This window comes from Homarus americanus, unplaced genomic scaffold (genome assembly GCF_018991925.1).
Source record: "Homarus americanus isolate GMGI-L3 unplaced genomic scaffold, GMGI_Hamer_2.0 scaffold19318, whole genome shotgun sequence".
In the NCBI taxonomy this organism is placed as follows: Eukaryota; Metazoa; Arthropoda; class Malacostraca; order Decapoda; family Nephropidae; genus Homarus; species Homarus americanus.
Window position 1 is genome coordinate 7,277,083 of NW_024732238.1, and position 27,222 is coordinate 7,304,304.

Here is a 27,222-nt window from a genome sequence, read left to right on the forward strand (position 1 = left end):
TTGTCTGTGGGGTGTAGGAACCCTTCAATTATCCTGCAGTGCTGTACTGTGTGTAAGTTATATTATAAATGCTGTAGTTTGTTTCCTTGTCTCCCCGTTGCCATTGTGATCTGGTCCTTCCATATTTGTATAGTTATTTTATTTTTTGTTTATATAGTTTTTGTAGTTTTCTCCTGTTCTCGTAAATTTTCTGATGTTTTAATTTAATATCGAATTTACCCGACAGAGGAAGGAAGTAGTTTCTTTAATCCCTCAATAGCACGTGATGAGTTATGATCTTTAATAGATCCAGTGTTAGTGCATCTGTACCCGAGAAAACTGTCCATGTTTGGTAGGTCACATTACTATACTACCCTTCTCACCTCTGATAAGGGGATCGAACCCGAGACACACTAGTAGGGGGAAACCGTGCTGCACGTGTACCGCTGTTGTTGTTGTTATTATTATTATTATTATTTAGCAGCTGTTGTGGTCATGGGATGCTTAGTGTTTTATGATTCATATACCGTTCTTCGTGTGTTGTTCTGTGTTATTTGGTGTTTGTTTTTTTAATTTTTGTTTAATATTTTTGTTTTTATTTCACGAGTTATTGCACTAGTCTAAAAAACTGTAATTTACTGTCGTGCAAATAACGCAGATCATGTGAATCTCTTCTGAACCTGGGTTACCTATTATGAGCAGACTCGAATTAAATCAGCATGTACGAGTATAATGTCATTGATTCTGGTAGTTATCAATCATCAAGGGTGAAAAATGGCCTTCAATGTGTCAAAAATTGCAGAAAAAATATATATCAGTATTTCTCACCTTGTGGACTAGATTTCCACTTGATATACCTTGCTGGGACTACCATTCATATTTTTATTTTTAACTTACGTTCTTACTTCGTTCTTCGCTTTTAATTAATATTTACTCGTGTTTTATTAGTAGAACAGTGAATTCGTGGTGTCAAAACGATATTACAATGAGCTTAGTAGGTGACAATAAATCAATATACTAAGCGAGGTAGCGACTCACGGCATCTAATGGTGGGAGGGATGTTTAAGCCGATATCAACAAGCACCACCAGACAGTTGGCAAGTGTTCACCGTAGTGGGAATACAGCAGTGCAGCTCCTCGATCTCGAGTAAATTTCGAAAATTCTAACCAACTCAAACATCACTTGTAATCATGGCAAGACTTCCGTTGAGTATTCAAGCCATTGAGTCAAGCTGCTGCGTGAACGTTCCATCCAATAAAAAGAAAACATTGTAAGTGATAAATCTTTTTTGTTTACTATTGACAGGACACGACGCAGCTCTTTAATTGCCATCTGAATTATCATCAGATTGACTTTATTCTGAAAATATCTTATGTAGTGAACTGGTGTTGTTATGATTGGTATTATTTTGGCTTGTTGAGAACTAGGCCTCTACTGTAGCTGTGACGTGGTGGTGGGTGTTAGTGTTGACGTGACTCTTTTTTTATAGACCCGTCCAGGTACTAAGGCCAGACTTGAGGTAGATAATTAGATAGTCAGTTATTCGGTAAATTCTTCAGACAAGTTCATAGTGATTCAAGTGATAGCTATTTATTAGTGAAATCGGCATAAAGGTTCACATATGGTTCATCAACGAATACTGTATATACATAGACCAAGGACAAACCAAGAAAGATGTTTGAAGATCGTTTTGTAATCCTTTCCTCTTATTGTACTTGTCACATTCTTTGTTTCATTTCCATTTGAATATTGTTTGTAGGATTCTATCTTATTTTTTTAATTTAATGTGTGTGTATTTATTTATCTGCCAGTTAGTTTCAAGACTGTGTCTGTTATTTGCATTTCAATGTTTTTGTTTTTCTTTGTACATAAACAAGTGGTGTGTACAGTATTTTCCTCCCTTTTTCCTCGCATCACAAAGAACATCATCCGAGTTTATTTTCGAATTCTCTATTTACATTTAATTTACCAAAGTAGAGTAAAAATTTAATTTGGGTTTTAGAAATAAACTGTGGGGCTGCTCCTCCTTCATCATTGTTTCTTTAATGTCATTGTAACGAGGCATGGGCATCCGCACGATTTTTTCCAGGGGGTGCAAGACAAGACCTAACATATCAGTTCATTCAAAACAGGGCCAGTATAGTATATGCAGCTATATAATTTGTATGATAAAGTATAATCAAGTTACATTTGAGTACTGTATGATCAGCAATATCACTTATAAGTGTTATCACCAAGTTATTAATCACTAAAATTATCATAAGGTTGACCTTAAGCATTAAATACTAACAATATAAACTCATGTGATATCCGGAGCATCTAGGGATCGCCAAAGCTAGCTTCATATTAATTCACTATGCATGCTAAGTTGAAGTGTTAGAAGTATTATTTTATTCTCTTTGATGCCTGTTAACAAATGAAAGTTTATGTAATGTTGGTATGAAATGTTATGTAAGATATGAGATGGAGTGTGTGAGGGGAAGCTGAGGGTCACATGGAAGCCCTTGGCTCCAGATAAAATATGGGAGATACGGGAAGATACTGTAGTTGGTAATGAGTACAGTACTGTACATGAGCTATTGCCTGATGTACAGCACAGCATTACCATGTGTATATTTGATAAAGTGAAGTATAGATTGTAAGTATAGATTGATTTGTCAAACAAGTCAAGTTTTGTTTTAGGGAATAAGAACAGTTTCTGGTTATAAGAATTTTTTTTTAATAAAACTGCAGGAGCATTTTAAGAAAGTAAATGCCTAGGATTAGCCTCTTATCCTGTAATGGATGATGTGCATAGATGAGTTAGTGATAGCATAAGAGAGCATTACAGCTTGATACTGTACATGGTTGACAACAAAACTATTTAGTGTCAGGAGTGTGGACATTGAATCTTGTTCCTTAGTTACAAGTTACATATGGCTCAACAGTTTTGATTACTTCAGTATTATGGTTTGATATGTTTGCTTTGTGCTGTGCAGTATTAATATGTTTCTGAATAACACCAGCTTGGAATATTTTCAGAATAATCAAGCTTAACTGTTTGGTTTATATACTGTTACTGTACTCAATAATACACGAAGGTTCAAAGTTATAATGCATGATTAGTGACATTAGATGTTCAGTATACCTGAGGTGCAATTAATTTTGATCTTGTTGTAAAGACTCGGTCAAAAACAAGATTATCAGAGGTTCATACAGTAAAGTTTATATGCATTAAACAACTCTTATTACTGCTTTTTATGAGACTGTACAGTAATTAGTTGAGTCAAAATAGTTTTATTTTGATAATATTGTAGCTGCCATCTTTGTGTGTCAGCTCAAATGATTCATTTATTTGTTTTATCATTACACATTTGAGAATTGAGCTCAGGATAATATCATGGATATTACTGTATTTTTATGGCCTTTAACTAATACAGTATAGGAGACACTATCTGGTGAGGTCATTGGAAATTCTCTTATGTCTTTTGTGATTTAAAAATCCCAAATGTGATGTAAAACTACATATCTTTGTTTATACCCTATATTTCGTTCATCATTACGTAGCTCAGTGTGCTATTCATATTGTCAAAGGTATTTTACACTAACCCATATAAAAGTATTGTACAGTATAATACAGTACAGTGTATTGATAATTGTAGAGTAATATTTTAAGGAAAGACATCTCAGACACTACTGTGCCTCGTGGATTGATTGGTAGTGCCACATGTGGGCTATTAAAATATATCCATTTTTTCTTATTCTCTCCTAGATATTCATCATGGATGTGGATCCTGACCTTCTTTACCTACTGCTCGTACCATCTTTCCCGCAAACCCATATCTGTCGTGAAGAATGTCCTGAACCAGAACTGCTCAGGTTTGGTGCCGCCATATGAAACCAACAATAGCCATTGGTGTGACTGGAAGCCCTTTGGTAAGTTGGTTAGCTGCTCGTCCTCACAGGGCATTGATATGGTGGTTCATACAATGGCATACATGTACAGTATAGTGACTTACTATGTTCCACCTTGTGTATTGCCAGTTGCTCCTGTAATAAAGTAATTAAACAACCTCTACACAGGTTTTGTTATTAGTTTTTATAAAATCATTATATACTTGACTGTACAGTACAGTATACCATGACATAATGGGGTAGGCCCTAAGGTTTGAAAATGTTAAGTATTTTGAGCCTCATCAAGAGTATCCATCGGTTGCCTTTAATTTTCACAGCTCTCTGAAGTTCAGTTCTCGTTTTCACAGACGGTGAAGACTCAGGAATCCTGTTGGGAATGGTAGACTCCTCTTTCCTCTTTGCCTATGCTGGTGGCATGTTTGTCAGGTGAGAAAAACATTATACTTCAATAAGTTCAAAATGTTAGGAGATAAAAATTTTATGTGTGGCCTTGTTGGGGAAAGATACAGATTCAGAAGTCATATTCAGGTACATAATATAGTGTAGTGTATCAGTACCAGTAGAGTTGTACGATATGTATAAAGTACAGATGTAATTATCCCTTGTGGTGTACTTCATAATTATCTCTCACAGATTTCAAAGTCAAGACAAATGTTTTCAACAGATGTTTCAGAAAGACGTGTCAAAAAAAATGGGGGCAAAACATTGGAAGGGAGAAAAATTACAGTGATTGTTATGTTCCTTTAGCAATACGTACCTCAAATATATGAACAGATTTTTCAAATGAAACATTGGAATTTTTTAAAAAATATCATATCATTTGTTGATTCACAGTGGGCTTGTGGCAGAGAGAGTTGACCTGCGCCTCTTCCTGTCATTTGGCATGATACTATCGGGTGTGTTTTGTGGCATGTTTGGTCTTGGCTACTCATTTGGTATACACAGCTTGTGGTTCTACATCACAGCTCAGGTGAATCTCAGTTTCTGTTTCATTTGTTTTTATTTAGTATGTCCACACAATAAAAAAAGTTTTGTACAGTATCTGTATAGACGGGTCTAAAGAATTTAAAAATGAACACTGTGATTTCTGTTGTCTTCGTAGGGTTGTTGAAATCTTACACCCGTTGTCAGATTGTCTAACACAAAATTGCAAAGTTGCTTTTTTGATTATGTGTACAGTATATTGAAAGGGTAAAGAAATATTATTTGACACATACAGTATTGAGATTTTAAATTTATTTATGTATTTGCTGCTTTTGAGCCTTTGTGTGTCCGTTTCATCCCTTGTAATTGAAAGTGAAATTGGAATAACTAGATAGAAATTAAAATCTCATTTGTATTGCTTTATAGGTCTTATGCGGACTAATGCAAACCACAGGATGGCCCGGTGTTGTGACTGCCCTGGGAAACTGGTTTGGAAAAGGAAAGAGAGGTAAAAATAACATGCTGTATTTATTTGATGAATGAAGATGTGAAATCAATGTGTCCAGTGAAGAAATCAGTAGAAATGCATAAATGAGAATAAGTTCACATGACGTGGACACAGGATGTTTAACCTCTTCACTATGGGGATGCCACTTTTTATATTTTATTTGGCTAATGACAGATGATTTTATTCAGCACGAGAGCCCGTACACAAGTGGCTAAAGAATGATTGGTATGAGGACAAGATCATTGCATGAAGCCAGGGATAATATTGCATGAATAAAATACATCTTACATGGTATGGAAACATGGAATGTATAAGATGAATTTTTGATGGTGAAGGTCCGAGGGAAATACTGTACAGGTAATTTATAAATTTACATTGACACAACCTGAATTTACCCAGTGATAAGTTATTAAGGTCTTAGTGTATTGTATCTAGGTGGACTATAACACAGAATTGACAGAGTTATTTCATGAGATAGAGCAAATGGAAATACAGGTCTTAGTAAGGAATCATCTCGGTAGACTTGGCGATGTGACGTCCGAGTCAGAAATCAATTTTGTAGAGTAAATACAGTACAGTAAAATGAAGCTCAAGGAAGGCAGGTTTCATGTTACTTTTATCCTAACATGAACTGAGGTTGAACTATATACATTCAGGTAATTAGTTTATTCACCTATTTTGGTTGGGAATTACAGGAAAATTCAGCCCTTTTTGTATAGAGGAATGAATTAGATTATGGTAGTGTGTGTAAAAAAAAAAGACTGCCATAGAGAGCAAGGTGGATGTGAGTTACAAGAATAACACATTTTCTCTACGTCTCAGGTTTGATCTTTGGCATTTGGAACTCCCATACCTCAGTGGGTAACATTCTCGGCACCCTGATTGCTGCTGCATTCGTTGGTACAAACTGGGCCCTGTCGTTCATCATCCCCGGCATAATCATCGCATCAGTAGGAGTTGTGGTTCTCTTCTTCATGGTTCCTGAGCCTCAGATGGTTGGCCTTCCTAACCCCAACACCCAGAAAGACGTAAGTTGCATGTCAGAGACCGTCTTAGTAGGTTTGAGGTTTGAAGAAGGGGTTGTCACCATAGGAGTTTTGTGGGACCTTCATGGGGCGTTGATGTAGATTAGATTTAAATATGTTAAATACATCGTAAGTTTCAATAGATACAGCGGCATCAGTGAAGAGATTCATAAACTGATGATCTCGAGTGGTGGCTCAGTTATGCATCTTCTGATTATGAAATACAGTATTGTAGAATTTTCTCTAACATAACTTGTCCCAATCTAGTCAAACCTACCCTACCCAAACTAACCTAACCCTTTATTATTAGAAAACATGTTTGGAGTCTTATCAAAAAACTTTTACAAGCATCAGGTTATTTAGATTTTCTGTTGCATATCAGTAATTAAGAGGAGTCTTGGAGATCCTTTATTTACATGAGCTTCTGATGTTGACTTTGGACCATCTTACTCAGCTTTTAGGCTTACAGTCTTGTTTTTTACTTTATATGACCTTTAAAATTTGGGTAGATTTATTCCTTGTCTGTGTCAGCTGCCTCAAGCATTAACATTAAGACAAACACTCCAGCAGATTCAGAGTAGGTCAGTCCACTGAGCACCTCACAGAGATATCCCAGTCATGTTTAAAAGCAGTAAAACTTGCATCTATCCACATATATGATTAGTATTTTCCTGATGTTATAAAACATTAGAATAATCAAGTTTTGTTGAATTTGTTCATGTTTCAGTGGTATATTAGTAGCTCCCAAGACCAAATTATTTCATACCTGGAAAGCCGCTCATGTTATGATGTTTTTGGGGGGAAGTCATCCATTGATGTCCTTTTAAATTAGGGAACAGGCAAGACGATACAAGTAGGTAAATAGATGGGTGATACTCTTCCTTCATTCTTGACCAGTAGATGGGCAGTACTGAACCCCATTCATAACCAGACAATAGGCAATATAGTACCACATTCTTAACTGATAGATAGACAGACAGACAGACAGAGAGACACTACTTATCCTCTTGTTTTGTATCTCTGCCCTTGTGACTCCACACTACCTCCTTCAGAAAGAAAAATGATTGAAAATTACAAATGCTATTTGGCACTCCATCCTCATGAACTGAACAAACATGTCTTTGACTCTCCAGTATGCATAACTGTCATATGAACCGTTCTATATACAATACTATACTAATCTCATCCATACATTCAAGTTTGTAGTTTTATCTCTATTGAAAATAATCTCTCAAGGCTTCACAAGGTTTAGAGCTAAGAGCTCTATATGGTCACATCACAAGAGTTTACATGTGCATCATGGACATTGCTTACTATTATTAGATCAGTGAATATATGATAATAAACCTCTTTATATTTTATGATCCAGTGATGGGGCCAGAGACACGATAACTAAATGTTAAGTTATGCTAAATATCCTTGTATGTGTGGCAGAATATATCAAATGAATACCTTGTGATGGCAATGTACATTTAGGAGCACTAACTAGCTACAGATCACTATAGCTGCAGACTGAGTTATGATCACATCCTTGTGTTTGCCAAGTGGAGAAATACTTCCTTTGTGGCCTATAATCCTTACACCACATCCACTTTGTGTGTTGTACTAAGGGATACAGAAACCCCCAAAGAAGTGGGAGAAATAGCATGGGAGGATATTGTAGAAAAGGTGTAGAGAGTGATAGGAATGGGCTAAGTTTTCCACACATGCATGCTTGAACTCTCCTCTCTCTCTCTCTCTCTTATTCTCTCCATATCCTTAACTTACATACACAGTATACATGGTGAATACTTTCCCTCACTTTGAATCACTACACCACCTTTCAGATTTGTGTATGATCTGGGAACAGTTTTAAAGATGACATATTATTAACTCTGTCTTAACATTTTTTATTATTTATCTCTGATGGTGGACCTCAGACGATTATTTGGCAGTTAACTGTTAGCAAGATTGAGAACTTAACTACTGTGCCAGAGCAAGGTAACTTAGGTGCCTGCTGGTAAACCCCAACCTAATCATCAAAATGGGCATCGTTCCTAACAGGTTGGAGGCTCACTTCACCCTACGTGACCATTATCTCATAGGCTTGTCTGTATCTATTGAAAATTGAGATAAATTTTAACATATGTCTGTTTCATGTATGGGATAAGAATAAAAAAAAAATTTTCATGTACTTGTACAGTACATATAAATGAGTGCATTGGGAGTTGTACTTGTAGCTTTTGGGGATACGCTGCAGAACCTCATTGTCTCGCATGGTAAGATTAAAAGATTGTGCCGAAAGCACCAAAAACTGTAAATTGTATCACTGAGAATGGGTGGCATGATTGACCCCTTTCATATTGATGTTTTGATTACCAGTCTATGTGCAAGTTCAGTCTGAAATCTATCTATCTATCTTTCCAAGTATAACCAGAAATCTGCCATAATCTATCTGTCTACAGTACTGTATATGCAAATTTAAATTTGTTTTTTTTATCTAGAATCTCTGTACCTACTGTATATGGAAATTTAGCCTAAAAGTTTTATTCATCTACCTTTTTGCAACTTTAGTGTGAACTCTGTCTACCTGTCTGTCAGTTGATCTATCTATCAAGCTCTCTATATGCAAGTTTATCCCTGATTTTTATACCAGTGTGTAAGTTTAACCCGGGATCTATCTATCTTTGTACAATGCCTCTGTTCATTTTAACTTCCCTTGCTAGAGTTACCACTTTAAGAGCACCTGTTAGTTTCTCTCACCAAACATTGCTATGCCACCTTGTGGTATTTCCCTTGGTCTGATTCCTTGATGCTCCAGTAATCCCTAGATAATTTGTTACCTAGAAACACTTCATATATACAGTAATTGTCATGTGTTTTATTGACCATACTCAAGAATAGATGGGTATAAAGATTACATTTTCTGATTGCTGAAGAATTAATGGGTATAAATTTTACATTTTCTGAATCACCAAACATTGAAAATAACCTAGAATTCAGATTACAGAGAATAAGGATTTAAACATTGTCATTTATCATAATTGACTTCATTGTTAAAAGCAGAACAGCTTATTAGAACAACATTTTACTATTTTCTTGAGAAGAAACCGAGAGGCCAGAGACGTGACCGATCGCCCAAGCGGCTAACAAACCGATCAGTGGTGAAGAGGATAAAAACAAACAAAAAACATGATAAGCATAATTTCGTTTGGCACTTTTTGCCATCTAATATCTAAATTGTTTTATAGTCTACAGGTGTTATCTAGGATTACTGTACCTTGTGTGTAATGTATCCCTTCCCCATGACCCTGTAACGTCAAGGTGCTTCATGTCTAAACTAATGAGGTTACACCATACTGTTCTGTTTAATGTTGTGTGACCCAGATTTCTTCATCCATCTGTATTAATGCAGTGCTGTACATCTAGTTAACTTCCCTAACATCTTCCAATAGTTTTCTACCACCATTCCTAACCATGTTGTTCATCATAGTGGCTGTACAGTATTTATTGTGTATATATATTGGACATTTAATGGCTATAGAGCAGTGGTTCTCAACCTTGTTTGCCCCATGCACCCCTTTCACCATATGTCAGAATGTCATTCCCCCTCCTTTCCAAGATTGTCTGCCTCAAAAAGTGCATTCCAAATAATATGCATATAATACTGAAAATCCTTTATTTTTTCCATATTAGTATCAGCCTGAAAACCTGAGGGGGGAAATTCCCCCCTGGTTGAGAACCCCTGCTATAGAGTATTTGATTTTGGTGAATTATTCCTATTAATATCTGATTGTTTCTTCCTATTAATATCTGATCATCTATTTACTAATTTAATATCATGGAATATGTTTATGTCAGACATTGAGGATCTGCAGTGTTATGTGTGTGTGTGTGTGTTCTCTCTTCCCTCTTGTGTTATGTCATTTGTCTGTAATTAAGGTAAATAAAAGAGAAGGGACATCATCACTCTGTAGGAACTAGTGATGGACTGTTTAATAATTTCATCAGGCATTAGCAGTGTACTCAGCACATTGTTTTAAATTTTTATTGGAGTTTGTCATCTCGGTTTTAAATCTATTTACAAACTATTGTACAGTCACCCACAATAGTCCTGGTGCCTATCCTCCTGCACCACAAACCCCAAGATTCAGACTTGTGAATCTGAAGCATTTATGGACAGAGTAATGCATCAGTGTCTTCTGCTTCAGGTTCATGAGTCTGAGTCTCGGGGCTCATGGATCAGTAGGAGAGGCGACAGGACTTTTGTGGGTGACTACAATTTTGTAACTTCTCTTTGATTTCCCTTATGTCGGGTTATAAAAACAACAAAATGTGTGAAGTACAGAACAGCACTTTAGAACTTGAAGCTGAGTGGCTAATGTGTGTAGCACTTAAGGGCGAAATGGTGTTAACTTGATGCTTCCATTGTTGCTGGTTACCTGTTAGCCTGAGGGCGTCTCTCCCCCACCAAGGAGGAGAGACATGGCAGATGTTTCAGTGGCACCGGATGATGATGATGATGAGTCTACGGCCCTTTTGGACGAAGTAAGTATTTCTTGTTGGTCTTGCTTGATGTTTACTACGATGATGCATGTTTGGCCTGTATTTTGAACTTCCTTTTTATTATTATTATTATTATTAGATGTAGAGGAAAAATATAATTTGAATATAATTTCATAGGTACCGTATTACTCAAATACTGTTTAGTGTATGGTAAGGGTGTAAGAAGAGTAGAGAGGCGGTTGTGGAATATCTGTGAGATTGTAATGTGTGTGTGTGAGAGCCAGAGATACAGGAGACATCGGCGAGCATAAGTATCTAAAGTGGGGTATTAGTGGATAGGAGAGTTAGAAGGGGTGGTTGCAGGTGGTCACTGGATTGGTAAACTGGTGTGAATGATTTAAGTGAGTTGCCAAGGGTGCATCAGATTGCAGAGTAATATGTGTTGATGTAAAGAAGTAATATTTTTGTGCATTTCCTCCTATCCAGTGATTTAATGAAGAGATAATACCATGTGTGTGTTTGCTTTTGATTCTGTCCATCCTGCGTTAAAGCATGGTTTCTTGTTTTACTTAATGGCAAAGGTGAGAATAACACCCTCTAAATCACAGGCTGCCTTGTGAGTTTACAGTAATATCACATAAGAGAAGGTAATAAGGAAATGGATGTATAGATTGATAGTAACATTCTATTGATGGAGACAGAAAATTAAATAAACTATAGACATACCTGTACATACTGTAACCTTGTACTGTATTGTACTCTCATATTAATAACCTTCAACTCTTGCTATAGATATTATATGGGTGGATGTGATAATTTTTTTCCATAGGTTTTTGGATGAATTTTAATGAATCTCTTTAGTATGGTTTAACAATATGGGTACTGTACCAGGGTCCTCTAGGCTGTATGTGGATATACAGTACATATAATTATTTGTCCTCAGTAGGGCTTTTATGGTTAATTCATCTTTTGTATCAGGTTTATAAGAATATAATTGTTTCTGTAAGGTTTATATGAAATCTAATTAATTTTCTGGTGTATGGGGTGTATAAGAATAAAAATCCATTGGGTTTATGTGTTTAGCTAGAGGAATTTACGACCTGATGCCAGTTTCACATGACCTGTCCAAGGAGCCCTGAGGTAAGATGGCCAGATTCTTATCACATCATATCCATAGGGGTGGTTTACATGGCACAGCTACTTGGCTTCAAACACCATTTCCAGAGCTGTGGGGGAGTAGACTAATATGTGGGTTTTATATCTCAACCACCTTAGTTTAAGGTTCCCTGGGCCGAGCCTGGAAACTTTGGCTGTCCTCACTTGCTCAGTTATAGGATGGATTCCCAGAATAGTCCCACTCATCTGCCAGTGTATGACTTCAATACCAATGTGTTCTTTCTTTCTGTTGCACGTGTAGCTCATTGTGGATTTATAATATTATTTCTAGAGTTTATTTTGCATGTGGAATTAGGTGATGGGTTTTCTAGTGCAGTTAGCCATCCTAAATTGCCTATATATTTAGAACATATTTCCTTTTTCTTGTGTTTTATGGAAGTTCTGACTGGAATATAATAATCTTGTACCATTCTGCATTTCTAGGTAACAACTTGTAATATAATTTGACAAAAGCATCACGAGTATGTTTTTTGGCCAAACACTCATCTCAGATAACTTGTGTACATATTGTAGCGTAAAGTCTATGGGGTTGATAACCTGGGTAAACCTCACAGTATTAGCAGCTGGGAATAATTCATTAATTAGTAACAACTTCCAGTCATAACTAAATCCCTGAAAGGATATCTTTTAGGAACAATTTTCACCATTTAAGCTAGAAGTATGTAGCCCATATCTTGATAATTATCTGGCTGTGGGCTCCAATATTAAAAAAATTCCTATCTATCCCTCATTTAGGACCCAGCAACTATGTTACGCTCTCCTTCCAGTGTAAATAAAATTAGTTTGAAGCCTCTAATGACAGCTTGTAGCCAAGCCAAGCAGTGGTGCTATGTGCACTGGTTGACATGACATCATGACCCCATATGATGACTTGTTTTTTAAAAAGAGAGTTCTATGCCCCTTATAATTTTTTAATTGTTGATAGACGACTGTAATTACAGTACTAACATTGTTATGCAAGAACGTAGTTGTTGAAGCATAGTAATAAAATTATAATGTGAGTGACTTGAAGATTCGTTAGTTAGGAAGGGAAGGCAGCTAACTAATCAATGGGTCAGTCCCAAATGCAACATATTATCGTTGAGTTTACCTGGATGTTAACCCTGATGACTTAGTCCTATATAACTTGCAAATTACCTGGTCCAGTCTTGGTCATAAAACGGAATTTACAGACTCAATCCTTCAATTTTCCTTCAGGTGGATAAGTATGTGCTTTGAATTTCTCTCTCTTTCTTTATTCTATCATATATTTATGATAAAGTGTAGTAATCAATCCTATCTAAATACAGTAATTCAATACAATGCTGTACTGTACAGTACAGGGTGTATACTAATTAGAAGTTTCAACTTCAATTCTTGATATAGTAATTCTAATACCAACCTTTTAATATCTGAATTACCAGAATTTCATTATTTGTTGTTAATTGATGTTTACAGTACAGTAGATACAACAGTTTTGTACATGCAGCACAATAAAAGAAGACAAATTATGTTAATGCCAGATTTTGTTGTAATGGACACTATTGAGTGATCTGTCTTGGTAGGCAATACAGTATTTGTACAATGTTATTTATTAAATAAACCTTGAATTTTTTGCCTTCTAGGATACACCAACAGTATCATACATTGAGAAAGATAAGAAAATGGAGTCTGAACAAAATGTCCCCAATCAGAAAGAAGACAAGGCCATCAGTTTCTTTGGAGCTTTATCTATCCCAGTGAGTTTTTTATCCTGACTTGTGTTCTAGTACCATAACAACTTATATCAAATATTACTTTGCTTTTTAGAGTAGAATTTATTAATTTTATATTTTGTTCTTTAATTTTTCAAGTTAAGTGCTGTCAGAAGTAACCAAGTTCAGAATGTTTTGACATTATTTCACTTTTTCCAATTTTTTTTTTTTATTCATCACATTCTGTTCAGTTTTTGCACCTTATTTGGATCGTTCTGAAGATTGTGCCTCGTTATTCCAACCTACAAACATACTCAGGTACCTTGCCTTGACTGCCACATAAAATATTCTATTTATAATGACTGTGCAAATATAAATATTTTTTTAAATGCACAGTAATAATAAGGTAAATAATGCAGTAATAAATAAAAAATGTAAAACACTGCAGTGTGTGCTGGCGAGGGGTAAGGTGACGAAGCAACAGGTGAGGTGATGAGACAGGAGGTGACATAACAAGGCACTTCCACAGCACACTCATTAACAGCACTACTAAACCATTGTCTTATATTTGAATTTCTAATTTCTATTTTAAAAATAATTGAAATTTAATTTCTAATCCTTTAATGTTGACAGAAACAATATTCTTCAACGACATTACACTAAAATTAATACTAATGTACAGTATATAAATCCAGGCGGAAGACTAGAGTTTATCACACATGCCACACAGGTAGTAAACAGACATACAGGCATCCATGATGCAATAATAGTTTACGTACAGTTTTATTACAAATTACTTTAACTATACTTACTCAAAATCTTGCAAAATCTTTCAGATTTATATTTCCATCAACTCAATTAATGACATTATCCAACAAATCTCCCCTTCTTTGAGGAGCTAAGTACTGTATCTCAACTGAAGAGCTGTCAGTGCCGCATACCCTCCGCCTGTGCTGGTGAACCACTCTCACATGATAGCAGCATGACCCAAGATTACATGCCACTAAAACAATTCCCAGATAGATGAGTTCTTCCCACTTGGATAATTCCCATAAAGATGATTCCCACATGGACACTTATAGCTAAAAATCATCCATACATGACAAATTCTATTAAAAATACTGTGTATTATAGGAATACAGTATACTGTATTATGAATTATATTTGGAATAACAAAATACAGCATGACCTAACTAAATAACCTCACTATTTCCACCTGTTGTAGCCTTGACTCTATTATGATGACACCTGACATCAAGTGACCTGACCACAGGACATGTGACTACTGTATTAAGCTTGTCAACCAGACTTGCTGACATGGTCTACAAAGAGTTTATTTTTTCATGAATACAAATACAAGCATAACATGAAGTATTTGAATACAGTACAAATGAATAACATTTAATTATTAAGAACAACAACAATTGAAATTGGAAGTCGTCCCAAGTGGGATGATACCTGATACCTGCTTGGGGAGCCACGAGAGTGACTTTTCAGAACCTCTCGGTTATTACGGAATCATCCAATATCAAATTGTTTAATTTGTTTTTCAAAAACTTTTGGATTAAGCCAAAATACGAATTACAGTATAACAATCCGAATAATGAGGGTACAATGTATACTGATTAATCTTGTTCATTTTAGATAATATTAAGCACAGGATACCCAACACATGTGCAATCACAGAAAAATGTCCTGTAAATCCTCCATCTCATCTTTGAACCCTAAGACTCATGAGCCTGCCAGCCTGATTCATCACATAGTATTGGGCCAGTAGATGGTGCACAGTGTGATGTTTTGGATTCACTGGTTCATAAGTCTCAGGATTCATGAATGGGATTGAGGACTAACAGGACTTTTTTCCATGATTCTATAGTTTGTACAAAAATTACTAAGCAAATTTTCAGCTGTGGGCACGATCCACGTTACACGCTGAATATTTGGTTGAATAGATTTCACTTTGACTAACTTTTTTATATGTTTATCTTGATCCAAGGGTGTAGTGGAGTTTTCCCTGTGTCTCTTCTTTGCCAAACTGGTGTCCTACACATTCCTGTACTGGCTACCGAACTACATCCTAAACAGCAGTACGTATTCTCAAGGATTCGTGACTTGAATGTCAAGTTTCTAAATTGAACTTAACGGTAAATCAAAAGAAATGGAAACTTACATTTTCAACAAGACTTTTAAAAGTTAAAAATCAATAAAACTTAAATTCCAAAGATATTCTAGATTTCCAGGTGATGACAGTACAGTAAACATTGTAACATGGTATTTGGTGTTAAAGTTAGTCTTTAATCCTTAAATTGTGGTCATTATTAGAAATTAGAATGAACACCTGAGACTCAGTATTGTAGGAATAATTCAGATATTTGGAAAGAGGAATGATAATAATATTTGGCTTATTGTATTAAAGAAACTTTACAACAGCTGAGTAACTAACTTTGTAAAAGTTACAAAGGATCATCATAATTCTCACTACTAAGGCATTGTAATTCAGTATTGTTCCTTTCCCTACACATCCTCAGCTCCATATACTGCAGAGCAGAGTGCCAACTTGTCCACCTTCTTTGACGTGGGAGGGATAATTGGCGGTATCTTGGCCGGCATCATCAGTGATCATTCGGGCATGTCAGCTACTACGTGTTCTGTCATGCTCATCGTTGCCGTTCCAATGGTAATTGTTTAGTCTGCCTTGGTTATTATTCATGTTGCTCTTATGTGATTTGTTTATAAATATTGGTGAATAGTCAGATAATCTAAAGTTTTCATTTATACTATTTGCTTTTCTCAAAAGTGGCATCAGTTTGGAAATATTTGTGTAGTTAAATAAAATAGTTTTAATTGCAGTATCATAAATTAACTGTTTATGGTAATCCCTGGAATAAGGATAAACATTTGTCTGAGTGGCACTTTCTTGTAAAGGCCATCATTCTTGAATTTATTTTTCTTCAGCTTTTGTTAATTCATATACATTGCCGCTGCAATGAGTGGTCTCCAGTACAGTATCAGGGAGTCATACAAACTGCTATTTCCAATTTTTTTCATTATCACTTCAAACATTTCTCATCTCGGTGTTTAATGCATGAGGCCTTCGGGTTTTACATCACACAAACATCGGTTAAACATGTTAGGTAGACCACCTAACAGTGTTACTGTGTTCAGTGGCTTCCTCCCATTGACAGCTTGTACAGTCAAAGAAATAAAGTCATGTAATACCCACCTAGTATTATGTTCCAAACCTGTGATGCAAACTGTGGTTAAAATTCCCCTTCAGTTACAGTGAAGATTTGTGGTTCGAATCTGAACCGCAAGAATTCTTCTTCATGGGTTTCAGAACACAAGGTGCAATGAGTTCATAAACACGATTTTTTTCTTTGGCTGTACATATTGGTAGCGGAAGTTAGGCTAGATAGCATTAATATTTATTATTCAGTATATTGCTACTTGTAAACATACAGTATACCATTGTTATTCACGGAGGTTAGGTTCCAAGGAATGGCGTGAATAGGCAAAACCGCAAATAACAACTTATACTACCGTAGTGCACTACTGTATACCTATACCAAACAACTGACCAGCCACGGCAGCACTCATCCCCTCTTTTAACTTATCTTATAATTCATCTTTCTTTGTCAGGGTCATCACTGACTTCTGCCTTTTACATTTCACTCCACTAGCATCACTAGCACTAACACTAGGCAGTCTTTTAGGGGCCATTTCACACAGAAACACTAAAGTTTTGAGAGTACAACACGAGATCCTGTGTAGGGTGACTTATTGTGCTGTGGGAAAAGGCTCGCAAGCTAGCTACCATCTACTTACTGCAACTTGTCGAAATCGCGAATCACAAACCCACGAATGGCAAGGGTCTACTGTACTACATTATAAGTCGAGAACTACCATTACCAAGATCACTACTGCTGTAGAATAGCTATAGATTCAACCCACTACAATTGAACTTTGTGTGTATGTTGAATAAACCAATGTTCTTCAGTGAATATTATACACTTAAAATTTCACCCAGGATAGAGTTCCTTCATCCTCTTGAAAAATATATGCTGTGGTTTGATTTTTTGAGTATTAAATGGACCAAACTAATACCCTGCATACTAGGGTAACACTTGAATTATGTAAGCACCATTTTTTCCTTGCTATATTTTAACAATTTTCCCTGCCAGATGTACATATATCGTCACGTTCAGCATGCTTCATATATGGTTGACGTGGGACTGCTGCTTCTTGTGGGCACAATAGTTAACGGCCCATATTCCCTCATCACTACTGCTGTCTCGGCAGATCTAGGAACACACCCAATCCTTGCAGGCAGTGCCAAGGCACTTGCCACAGTCACTGCCATAATAGATGGCACTGGATCCATAGGTAGTCATTTATTTACCACTGTAATGTACAGTACTATATTAATGAATGAAGGATAAGATTTATCGGGACTAAGTTAGTTTAAAAAGATTAATAACTGTTTTAATTTTAATCCACCAACATTGGTGAGTTTTATTATAAGGTAAATCTTTTCCTTCATAATTTATAAAAAAAATTATTTTTCAGGTCCATAGCAAACAGCACCAAATGAAATGCATGTTTATGTAAAGTACCTTTGAATTTAATGTGTACTCATGTATTGATTGTAATTTATTCAACAGCTGTATATATACCAGTTACTAAGTTCTGCAAGTTTGGGACTGAACGTTGCCATGCTGATGCTTGTTGGACTTTTGGTAAATGGTCCATATGCCTTGATCACAACGGCCGTGTCTGCTGATCTTGGCACTCATGAGAGTCTCCAAGGCAATTCCAAAGCCCTTGCCACAGTTACTGCTATTATTGATGGCACTGGCTCCCTAGGTGACGATTAAATATACAAATGCTCGGTAAAGCTTGCTGTGTTGTAGACTAATAAGGGAATAATGCATTACTGCTGAGTGTGGTTGAAGGTTTGGTACTCTTGCACTTACAGAGTCTTCCTAATCTGTTTTGCTGTGTATTCTTGTAGAATTTGCTAGTAAGTACTGTACTACTGTATATTACATAAAACTTAACATGGACATCTTTATTTTACTTAAGCACTTAAGCTACTTTTGTATATGTAATTAGTAATACCTATTACTGTACTCATTGTTTTACTAAAGCTCTTCTATGTCTAGCTCATTAATTTTCGTATTAAACAGAGGGTTCATATAAAAACTATCTTAATCTTATAATCACCCCCCCCCCTTTGAATGAAAAGATTTGCATGCGAGATCTATTGATATAACCTCTCCCTGCTCACCACAAAAAGAACAATCCTGCTGTTCCCGGTGTAGGTTAAAGGATCAGTCATTCCGTTGATGGTACAGTATTTCTTGTGTAAACAGTCACATTACACCTTTTCACATAGTTCATAAGTTTGGTGTTTAAAATTAGCATTGCCAATGCTTTTATTTATACATTTTGTTGTGTCCAACTTCTAATGTATGTTGTGGGCTTTGGGAATCTTGGCTACATTAATACTGCAAGTATCTGGCAGTCATTTGTTGGGTGTTGGCATTGGCATTGTCTTGGAGTTTGGTTTAAGAAGCTATTTATCTTCTAGTAGGTTCTCTTAATTCTTTGGGTTTAAATGACTATTCTTGGTTAAGATTTCCAATTTTGTTTCATCTGTTACACTTAAGTTTGTCAGCATTAATGACTGTTTTGTTATATTCTCTACATTTATTATAAAGGGCATGAATATCCAATACATTATGAATGTTTAGGTAGAGTAACAATGTGACAGACAGGACTTGCATCTGGAATTACCTTTACCCATAATTACATGTAGGTTCACTCTGTAATAATCTTTAAGTAACTGCCGTGTGTGCAGTATTGTATTATACAGTAGCATGGCAAGTAGGGAACCATGTGGGTCCCCCCTTACATTGTATTGCAGAACATTTGCAGACACTATCTGCCCAACTTGTTACTCACCAGCCCGTGTTGCTGTGTAATTGTGAATTGTAGGGAAAAGCTAATGTTCACATGTTCCTTACGTCCAAAGATGAAAGTAAAATCTTGCCCCACCCCATTTTCAAATTCCTAAGTTTGCCATTGATATTGAGTCCCACTTTGTCAGTTATATTACGTATTTTTATGATAGGTATCTCCATTTTTCTTGCCTTTTATTTTGTGGTGTTCCTGCTTCATGTTTCAGCATATAAATTTTTTTCTAGACTTAACTAACTCCTCTTAAGTATTTCCATCCTGACTGGGACTGGAAGTTGCTCTTTCCCATAGCACTGTACCTCCACTTATATAATGGGAGAAATGATAATAGAAGTTGATACCTGTAGTTCTCTTTCTCTTCTACATCTCATTACCTGTCCATAGGTGCACACAATAACATTCAGGCAAAAGTAAATTTAGTGCTGTCCTTTATGTGGTATGCTTCTTTTTATTGCATTTTTATGAGTCAATTAATTCTCTTCAGTGAAAGAACATAATGTATTTGCAATGATATATAAAAGTTAACATGACCACAATTCTTGGTACCGGGCAGTCATTTTATCCTGTATGTGTAAGAGATTATGTACACTACATCCTGAATATCCAGTTAATCAGATTTTTTTCATTTGTGTGTGTATGCAGGTGCAGCCCTGGGACCTCTGATCGCTGGACGGATATCAGAGCTCGATTGGAACTATGTCTTCTACATGCTTATGGCAGCTGATGTGCTTGCTCTCATTGTAAGTATTAGTAGTAAAAGATAAGGCATATTAAGGGTGGTTTTAGCCTGTGGAGAGAAGTGTGACACATGAGTCAGCTTATTGAATTGACTAATGTTCAAGTGATTAAAAAGTGTAGTAGGGTAGGCATAGTCTACCATCCTGTGGGTTGGTATTAGGAAGGGCATCCAGCTGTAAAACTTTGCTTTAGCAAACCTGATAGCAACTGGGTCATCAGAGCTGTGGCCATCCCCTGGCCTCTGCTGCATTTTCTGAGCTGGTACCCTGGGTTTGTGGAGGTGAGCAAGGCGGGGGGGAGGGAAGGGGGGGACATCCCATTCCGGTTTTACCAAACAGCTGCTATCAGGTAATCTGGCTAATCCATGCAAATGTGGAAAATGGCCATAAAACATTGATGATGAGAGTCTGGTGAGTTTATTGTTATCAAGAGAATTTAAATTACTAAGGCTATATCAGAAGAGCTAAAATATACTTAATTGAAGATTCAAGGATCAGTCTGAAGAAACATGCATTAAAATGTTGAGAGAGAATTTGAGTTCTGCCTTATGCTTTCTGCCCTATTATTCAAAGAAACTAGAAATTGGATGTGAAATTAATTTGTGGCCACTGGATTTCAAGTGGAACAGGTGAAGAAACACTAGTTTTTACCCAGAAAAGACAATTGGGGGATCCTCACATTAACTTTGCAGGCCTTAGAAATATATTGTAGATCATCCTTTTTTTTTTAAATCTACAGGTATGCTTTACACTAAATGATAACCTTTTCCAGCTCTTGACACGACTCGTCACCCGTGAGATCCGGCATAAGTGGCAACAACGCAGACTAAGGTATCATCATCCGCTTTGAATAAGTTCGCCAAATTTATAAATTATTTTATTATAAAGATCATCATAATATTTGTACATTACCAGTTTTTATATAATGTAGTGTAGAGTAGTGATGTAGCAAGAGTATGAAGCAGTTAAATAATTCATACAACTAATCACAGGTGTTGCTTGTTTTATTTGTGTAAACATCTTTTAGATAGCATCTGATCAGCAAAGTATGAGAATTTACCAAGTATTTGCAGATTTCAGTATTCGTATTAATTACTCCAGAATAGGTTTAATTTCCCAGTCTTATATTAACATTACACTAGTTGGGAAAGTAGATATTTTTTTAACCCCATTTGTCACCTATGAATACTAATCTTGATTCAGGGAGGCATCTTATTACCGGTTTTATAGTTGTTAAACATCTAAATGCCGAGGTTTCCAAGGAGGCATAGAAACTGCAGGTATGTATATCAAGTGATACTGTATTTGTATTTATATTTGGCCCTCATCCTTGACTCAGAGGAAAGATGGAAAGATTCTCTTATAGATTTAGATATTCTTGCCACTGGTTTAAAATGTTTGTCCCTTTATTTATTATCGGTAACATGGAATGAATCTGCTGCCTAAAGCCTCATTGATGGTACATCTTGTTGGAAGTAGATAGCAAGGATAAATCCCAATCTTGCCAAAGTGGGATCCCTTATTTCCAAAATGTAGCCCCACTAGTTCGTTACCCTCCATAGCTCAAAGGGAGAAAATGGCCGGAATTATATTTGAAAATCAAGGGAATTGGCCTAAGAAGACCCAGAGGTTACCAAAGAAATTATAGTAATAGTTTCTCCTTTCCTTCAAACAACTGCAGGAGAATAATGGGGACATTGTGCCCTAAATGGTACATTTGCTTCCAGTAAAGTTTATAATTCATGATTTTTTTATTGATTGTATTGGTGAAGAGAAAATTTTGATTGTTGCACTTGTTAATATAAAAATTTATTTTTTTGTATTAATTTGCTTGTGTCTTTCTTCGGGTTCACCAAATTTAAGCACGTAAGATTGATAATGCTTTAAAGGTTTTATCTGAAATATATTAGTTTCACTTTCATGTCAATAGTCTATAATGGTTTAATAGTTTAACCCCCTCAAATTTTGTAATGCACTCATTAGTTAAGGTTGAATTGTACAGGTACACCACTGATGGTCCAGCACCTCCTTTAGTCCTGCAAAATTACGAGAGGGCACTTAACTTCCCTCCCTCCCTCCCAGCCAGGGTGAAGGTAGTTTTAGGCTTAAAGTTTTTATCTTATAAAATGTCGCAGAATAAACTTAGCAGAATAAACTTACATTGCTGGAATCCTTGTAAGATAGTGATTGATTTGAGTATAAACATGACATAGTTTGCACAAGAGATAAAAATTTTGGTCCTTTAGTGTAGTACCTGTGAGTACAAAGTGTGTACAGTAATGTTGCTCAAAATTATGGCCTTTTCACATTTAATATTTGTTTAATTTAAGTTTCAAGCAGTCCATGGTGCTTTAGAGACATGGGAGGTATATAATTAGTGGGTCAGAGGTGTATTGTTGAATTATTATTACCTGACCTCGGTTGGTCTGGCAAAATGGATAATCTGGCAAAGTTTTTGGAACCAAGTGTGCCAGAAAATCGGTTGTGTACCTGTGTATGAGTATTGAACTGATTACCTCAATTTATTGTCTATATTCTATAGAGAACCAAGAATGAAGGTTTCCAATAGGAAATCAGATATTGTTTAAATCTCTGGTGTTCTAAACACTTTTCTCATATGATTGAGCAGTGCAACAGGTTGTTAAAGATGTTTTTAAAATTGATATCATTTACCCATAGTGATGCTGAAGAATATTTTACATATATTACAGTGGGAAATAAATTTAGCATAATAGGGTTGTATGGATTTTTATTTTCTTGCAATTACCTTTTCTTTTTTTAGAAAAATACCATTGCAAATATTATATTAGTCACTGTCTTCTGTAATCAATGAAATATATTTTATTATATAAACTTACTTGCCACAAAAGCTTAATTTATTTTTTATTACTTTACAGTATGTGTTACATCTTAACTGAACAAATTATTATTCTCATGGCATAAGTTTCTTAATGTTATATCTAGACTTTTGAAAAAAATTCTGTTGCTGTACCCTACTTTTGTGTTCTGTTATACTTTATAATTAAGTTACATACCTATTTGGACTTTGTTCTACAACAGAAATTTTCGTACCATCTCTGCAGATGTTTTTATTCTTTTTTTCATATTTTATCATAGTGTATGCCACTTATTTCAACTTGAATTAATAGCAAAACTAGCTTATAAATCAAAGATTATCGAAGCTTTATACTGTAAATTTTTCCTCTGGCAGCCAAAATCGCATCAGAATTTCGTTAACACTCTCATGGTCTTGGACTCGCCGGTACAGTTATCAAGATAGTATGTCTTTTCCTGCAGGATAAGTTTGTCAAACGTTAGTCTGATATACGACCTTCAGCGAGGAGGGTTGCTATCATGCGTGAACATTTAAATCCCACCATACTCCGTACCCTGGATTACGTGTGTGTGTGTAACTATCATTAACTGTATATTGTGGATAATTGTTGGAATATTTCCTCCAGTGTAGTGATTATTGCGATTCATATTTTAGCCATTATCACGACTCATCATGCCTTGTCATCCGTATCGAGTGTTGAAGAGCAGCGAAGATATTGAATTTGCTTTAGTTAACAGTGATAGTAATAGGAGACTAGATAACAGCATTTGATTCTGTGGAAAATTTAGCATAGGATCAAGTTTTATAAACATTTTATATTCCTTTAAAAATACAGTAGATAATATCTAGTGGAAGATAAATGTTCCATACTGCAATTATTTCCGGCTGATGGGATTTGAGTTCGCCACTTGTACATTTATTTTGAATAAATTTGCATCGGACATAAATTCTATCAACACCATAAGCTCTCTCAAGGCCTGAACTAAACATTCGGTAAATAAAATCTTACAAAACTAATATTTTTAAGAAAATAACTGACTCGGAATGAAATAATGAGAAAAGAATACAGCTAAAGTCTGTTTTTGAGCCACCCTTTATATTCCAAAATCCATTACACCCTTTTTATTTACCTTGGTTTTCTTTTCTTTTTTAGCACCATAGGAAAGTGGATATTCTTGCATTTTATGTATAATTCAATTTAGGCAATGGTGTTTTATAAAATCAAAATGTAAATTTATTGAAAATGTAATTAGTACAGTAATTTCAACTTATACTCGCCAAAACATCCATTTGTTTATTTTGCTGGCCAGCCAATATCCTTAATTACTGCCTAAATGTTCTGTACTGTATATGAGTAAGGGCAATTAGGGCCTTAAGAGTGTTAAGACTACCTTAAGATGTGTTCTCTTGGACCCAGAAGGGAAATTTAACTTATGAATCTTCAAGAATTCCGGAACAATGCTGTTCAATTGAAATACTGTACTGGAGTCAAATGAAAGTAAAAAAAAATATTCCGTGAATTAAAGTTTTAAATTATGTTGGTCTTATTTTGGGCATTGAATGTTTGTACTGTACAAGTATTTCATTTTAAAAAATATCCTTTTGTAGGTTATGTAATGCTTCTGTTATCAAGAGAAATCTAAGCAGAGCAAGTTGTAATACTGTATACTTCAAGACAAAAATATAATCATTTTATAATAAATATTTATTTTATTCCTGATATTTGACTGCCACAAGACATATTTAAGGTTATGAATATTAAGGTAATATATTTTAAATAAATCAACTGCAAAGTAGATTTGCTGTTGAGTATGTGCAAACTTCATACTAGTACAGTACTGTATATATTTTCACAATTCCTCTACCAGAGAAAGTGGAAAGGGTAACCACAAAACTGCTTTCAGCTTGTCTGTTCAGGTCTTTACTCAAATTTTCATTACAGCTCAATACTGTACACACACAATGCTGAATTTAATTTAATTAATTATTGCTTTTGTTCAAGAAATGTACATATGTAATTTGAGTAATGCATTTTCCACAATTTATAGATGAATAATAAACAGCAGCAAATCATACTGTCAAATAACAATTTTGATTTTCATAAGTGTAATTTTGCTTCCTATATATCATACACAGTAAAACCTTACTATTTTTAATATTCTTCAAATTACTCTTAATTTATGCATTTTTAGTCAAACTTTTGAGTAATAGATCACCAGACAAATTACTCGGTGTTCAGTAGAGCACAAAAGTGACCGATTGAAAAACAAGTACAGTACAGTAAAGCCTCGAATAACGACGGTAATGTGTCCTCCAATGTTTCAGTGTAAGGTGAATCATCGTATCTTGAATCATTAATTACCATTAAAATAAAGCAATAATAATGAGATGCGTTCCCTAGTGTGACCTTTTCATAACTTTTGTGTGCATTTTTACCCTCTTTTCCCCCCCAAGACAATACAATGAATGAAAAATGCAAATTATATTCTTTAAATAATGTTTATGAATGCTCCTTCTACAATATAAATCAAGAATAATAAGGTCACACAAGAGGAGGTAGGATGCCATTGTTGTTGTCAGTGTTTACACCCAAAATCGGCCATTTTTTAAACACTCGGGGCAGCAAGTCCGAAGAGCAATCCTGAATGTCAGGTTACTCCATCAAATGGATTCGTCAAACTTGAATATCAATTCCGAACATCGGGTTACTATTTAGTAACACGAATGCCGCAACCCTAGAGGGTTGGTACACCTTATCCAAGATAAATGTAAACAAACCAGGTCGATCTGTGTGCCAAAATTGAAGCAGAAACATGAGTTGTGGAGATAAAAGTTTGTCTTCAAGGGAAAAGGCAGACACCACCACCAATTATGCCAGCGTCTGCACCAGCAGGAACACTTGGATCAACTGATCCAACATCAGGATCATCTGTGCCACCACCAGCAGCATCAACATCCAGTCATAGGGAGAAGAAGAGGAAGCAGGTGAACAGGAGGAATGAATGCTTCATTGCCATTATTAAGGACAGTACACAAGAACTGAATGGTGCTATATTGGAGGCTTTAAAGGCCTTCACTAGTATGTACAATATATTATCAGCCCAATCTGTGCATAATGTATTTTGAGCAAATCATTAGAGTTGTTGAGCAGTGGCATATTTCAAGAGTGCAGCCATAATTCCACCTCTGTGGGCAATTGAGTTAAATTATGGAAACTTTGCCATGAGTGTCATAATTTATAATGTATAAACTGTAATCTTTTCCTATCTCTGTTTACTGTTTTTTGCACTTATGGAGAATCTGAAATATTTTTTCATGCTCTAACATTTGAGGCACTTAGCATTAGAAGAGAGGTGAAGTGCCAAATTTAAAAAGCGTTGAAAAACGCGTTTAAAGTTTTTTGAAGTTTAAACACCCATAACTTTGTTGTTTTATTAAGCTAGAGGCTGTTTAATAATTAGGTAGAGAGGCTACATCACCACCACCACCAGATGACTGAGGCACTGCCACCAGATGACAGGAGGCTACATCACCACCAGATGACTGAGGCACCACCACCAGATGACAGGAGGTTACGTCACCACCAGATGACAGGAGGCTACATCACCACCACCACCACCATCATATGACTGAGGCACCACCACCACCAGACGACAGGAGGCTGAGGTGCACCACCACCACCAGGTGACAGGAGGCTACATCACCACCACCACCAGGTGACAGGAGGCTACAACACCACCACCACCAGGTGACAGGAGGCTACATCACCACCACCACCAGGTGACAGGAGGCTACATCACCACCACCAGATGACAGAGGCTACATCATCACCACCACCACCAGACAACACCAAAAGATGATTGAAACAATTTCCAAATAGATGCTGATATTGTTATTTGGGAGCTACTATAGTATGTAGTCTACAGAGCTGGGGCTACTATAGTATGTAGTCTACAGAGCTGGAGCTACTATAGTATGTAGTCTGCAGAGCTGGAGCTACTATAG

General features: G+C 35.9%; 1 protein-coding gene across 4 annotated transcripts; it reads left to right on the plus strand.

The window, feature by feature from the left end:
* Positions 1-1,055: 1,055 nt before the first annotated feature.
* On the plus strand, positions 1,056-21,531 carry LOC121868423 (glucose-6-phosphate exchanger SLC37A2-like). 4 transcript variants are annotated; one of them, XM_042369049.1, is made up of 13 exons: positions 1,056-1,250; positions 3,732-3,895; positions 4,222-4,300; positions 4,709-4,844; positions 5,225-5,306; positions 6,129-6,334; positions 10,760-10,858; positions 13,597-13,710; positions 15,662-15,752; positions 16,194-16,342; positions 17,847-18,048; positions 20,287-20,384; positions 21,154-21,531. In XM_042369049.1, the coding sequence occupies exons 1-13, from the start codon at positions 1,171-1,173 to the stop codon at positions 21,229-21,231; spliced, it is 1,578 nt and encodes a 525-aa protein (XP_042224983.1). In that variant the 5' UTR covers positions 1,056-1,170; the 3' UTR covers positions 21,232-21,531. The 4 variants fall into 4 exon arrangements, with proteins under 4 accessions (XP_042224983.1, XP_042224982.1, XP_042224986.1 ...); XM_042369048.1 differs by lacking the exon at positions 17,847-18,048 and adding an exon at positions 18,327-18,528 and having other exon boundaries at positions 1,057-1,250; XM_042369050.1 differs by lacking the exons at positions 1,056-1,250; positions 17,847-18,048 and adding exons at positions 2,572-2,618; positions 18,327-18,528.
* The last annotated feature ends 5,691 nt before the right edge of the window (positions 21,532-27,222 follow it).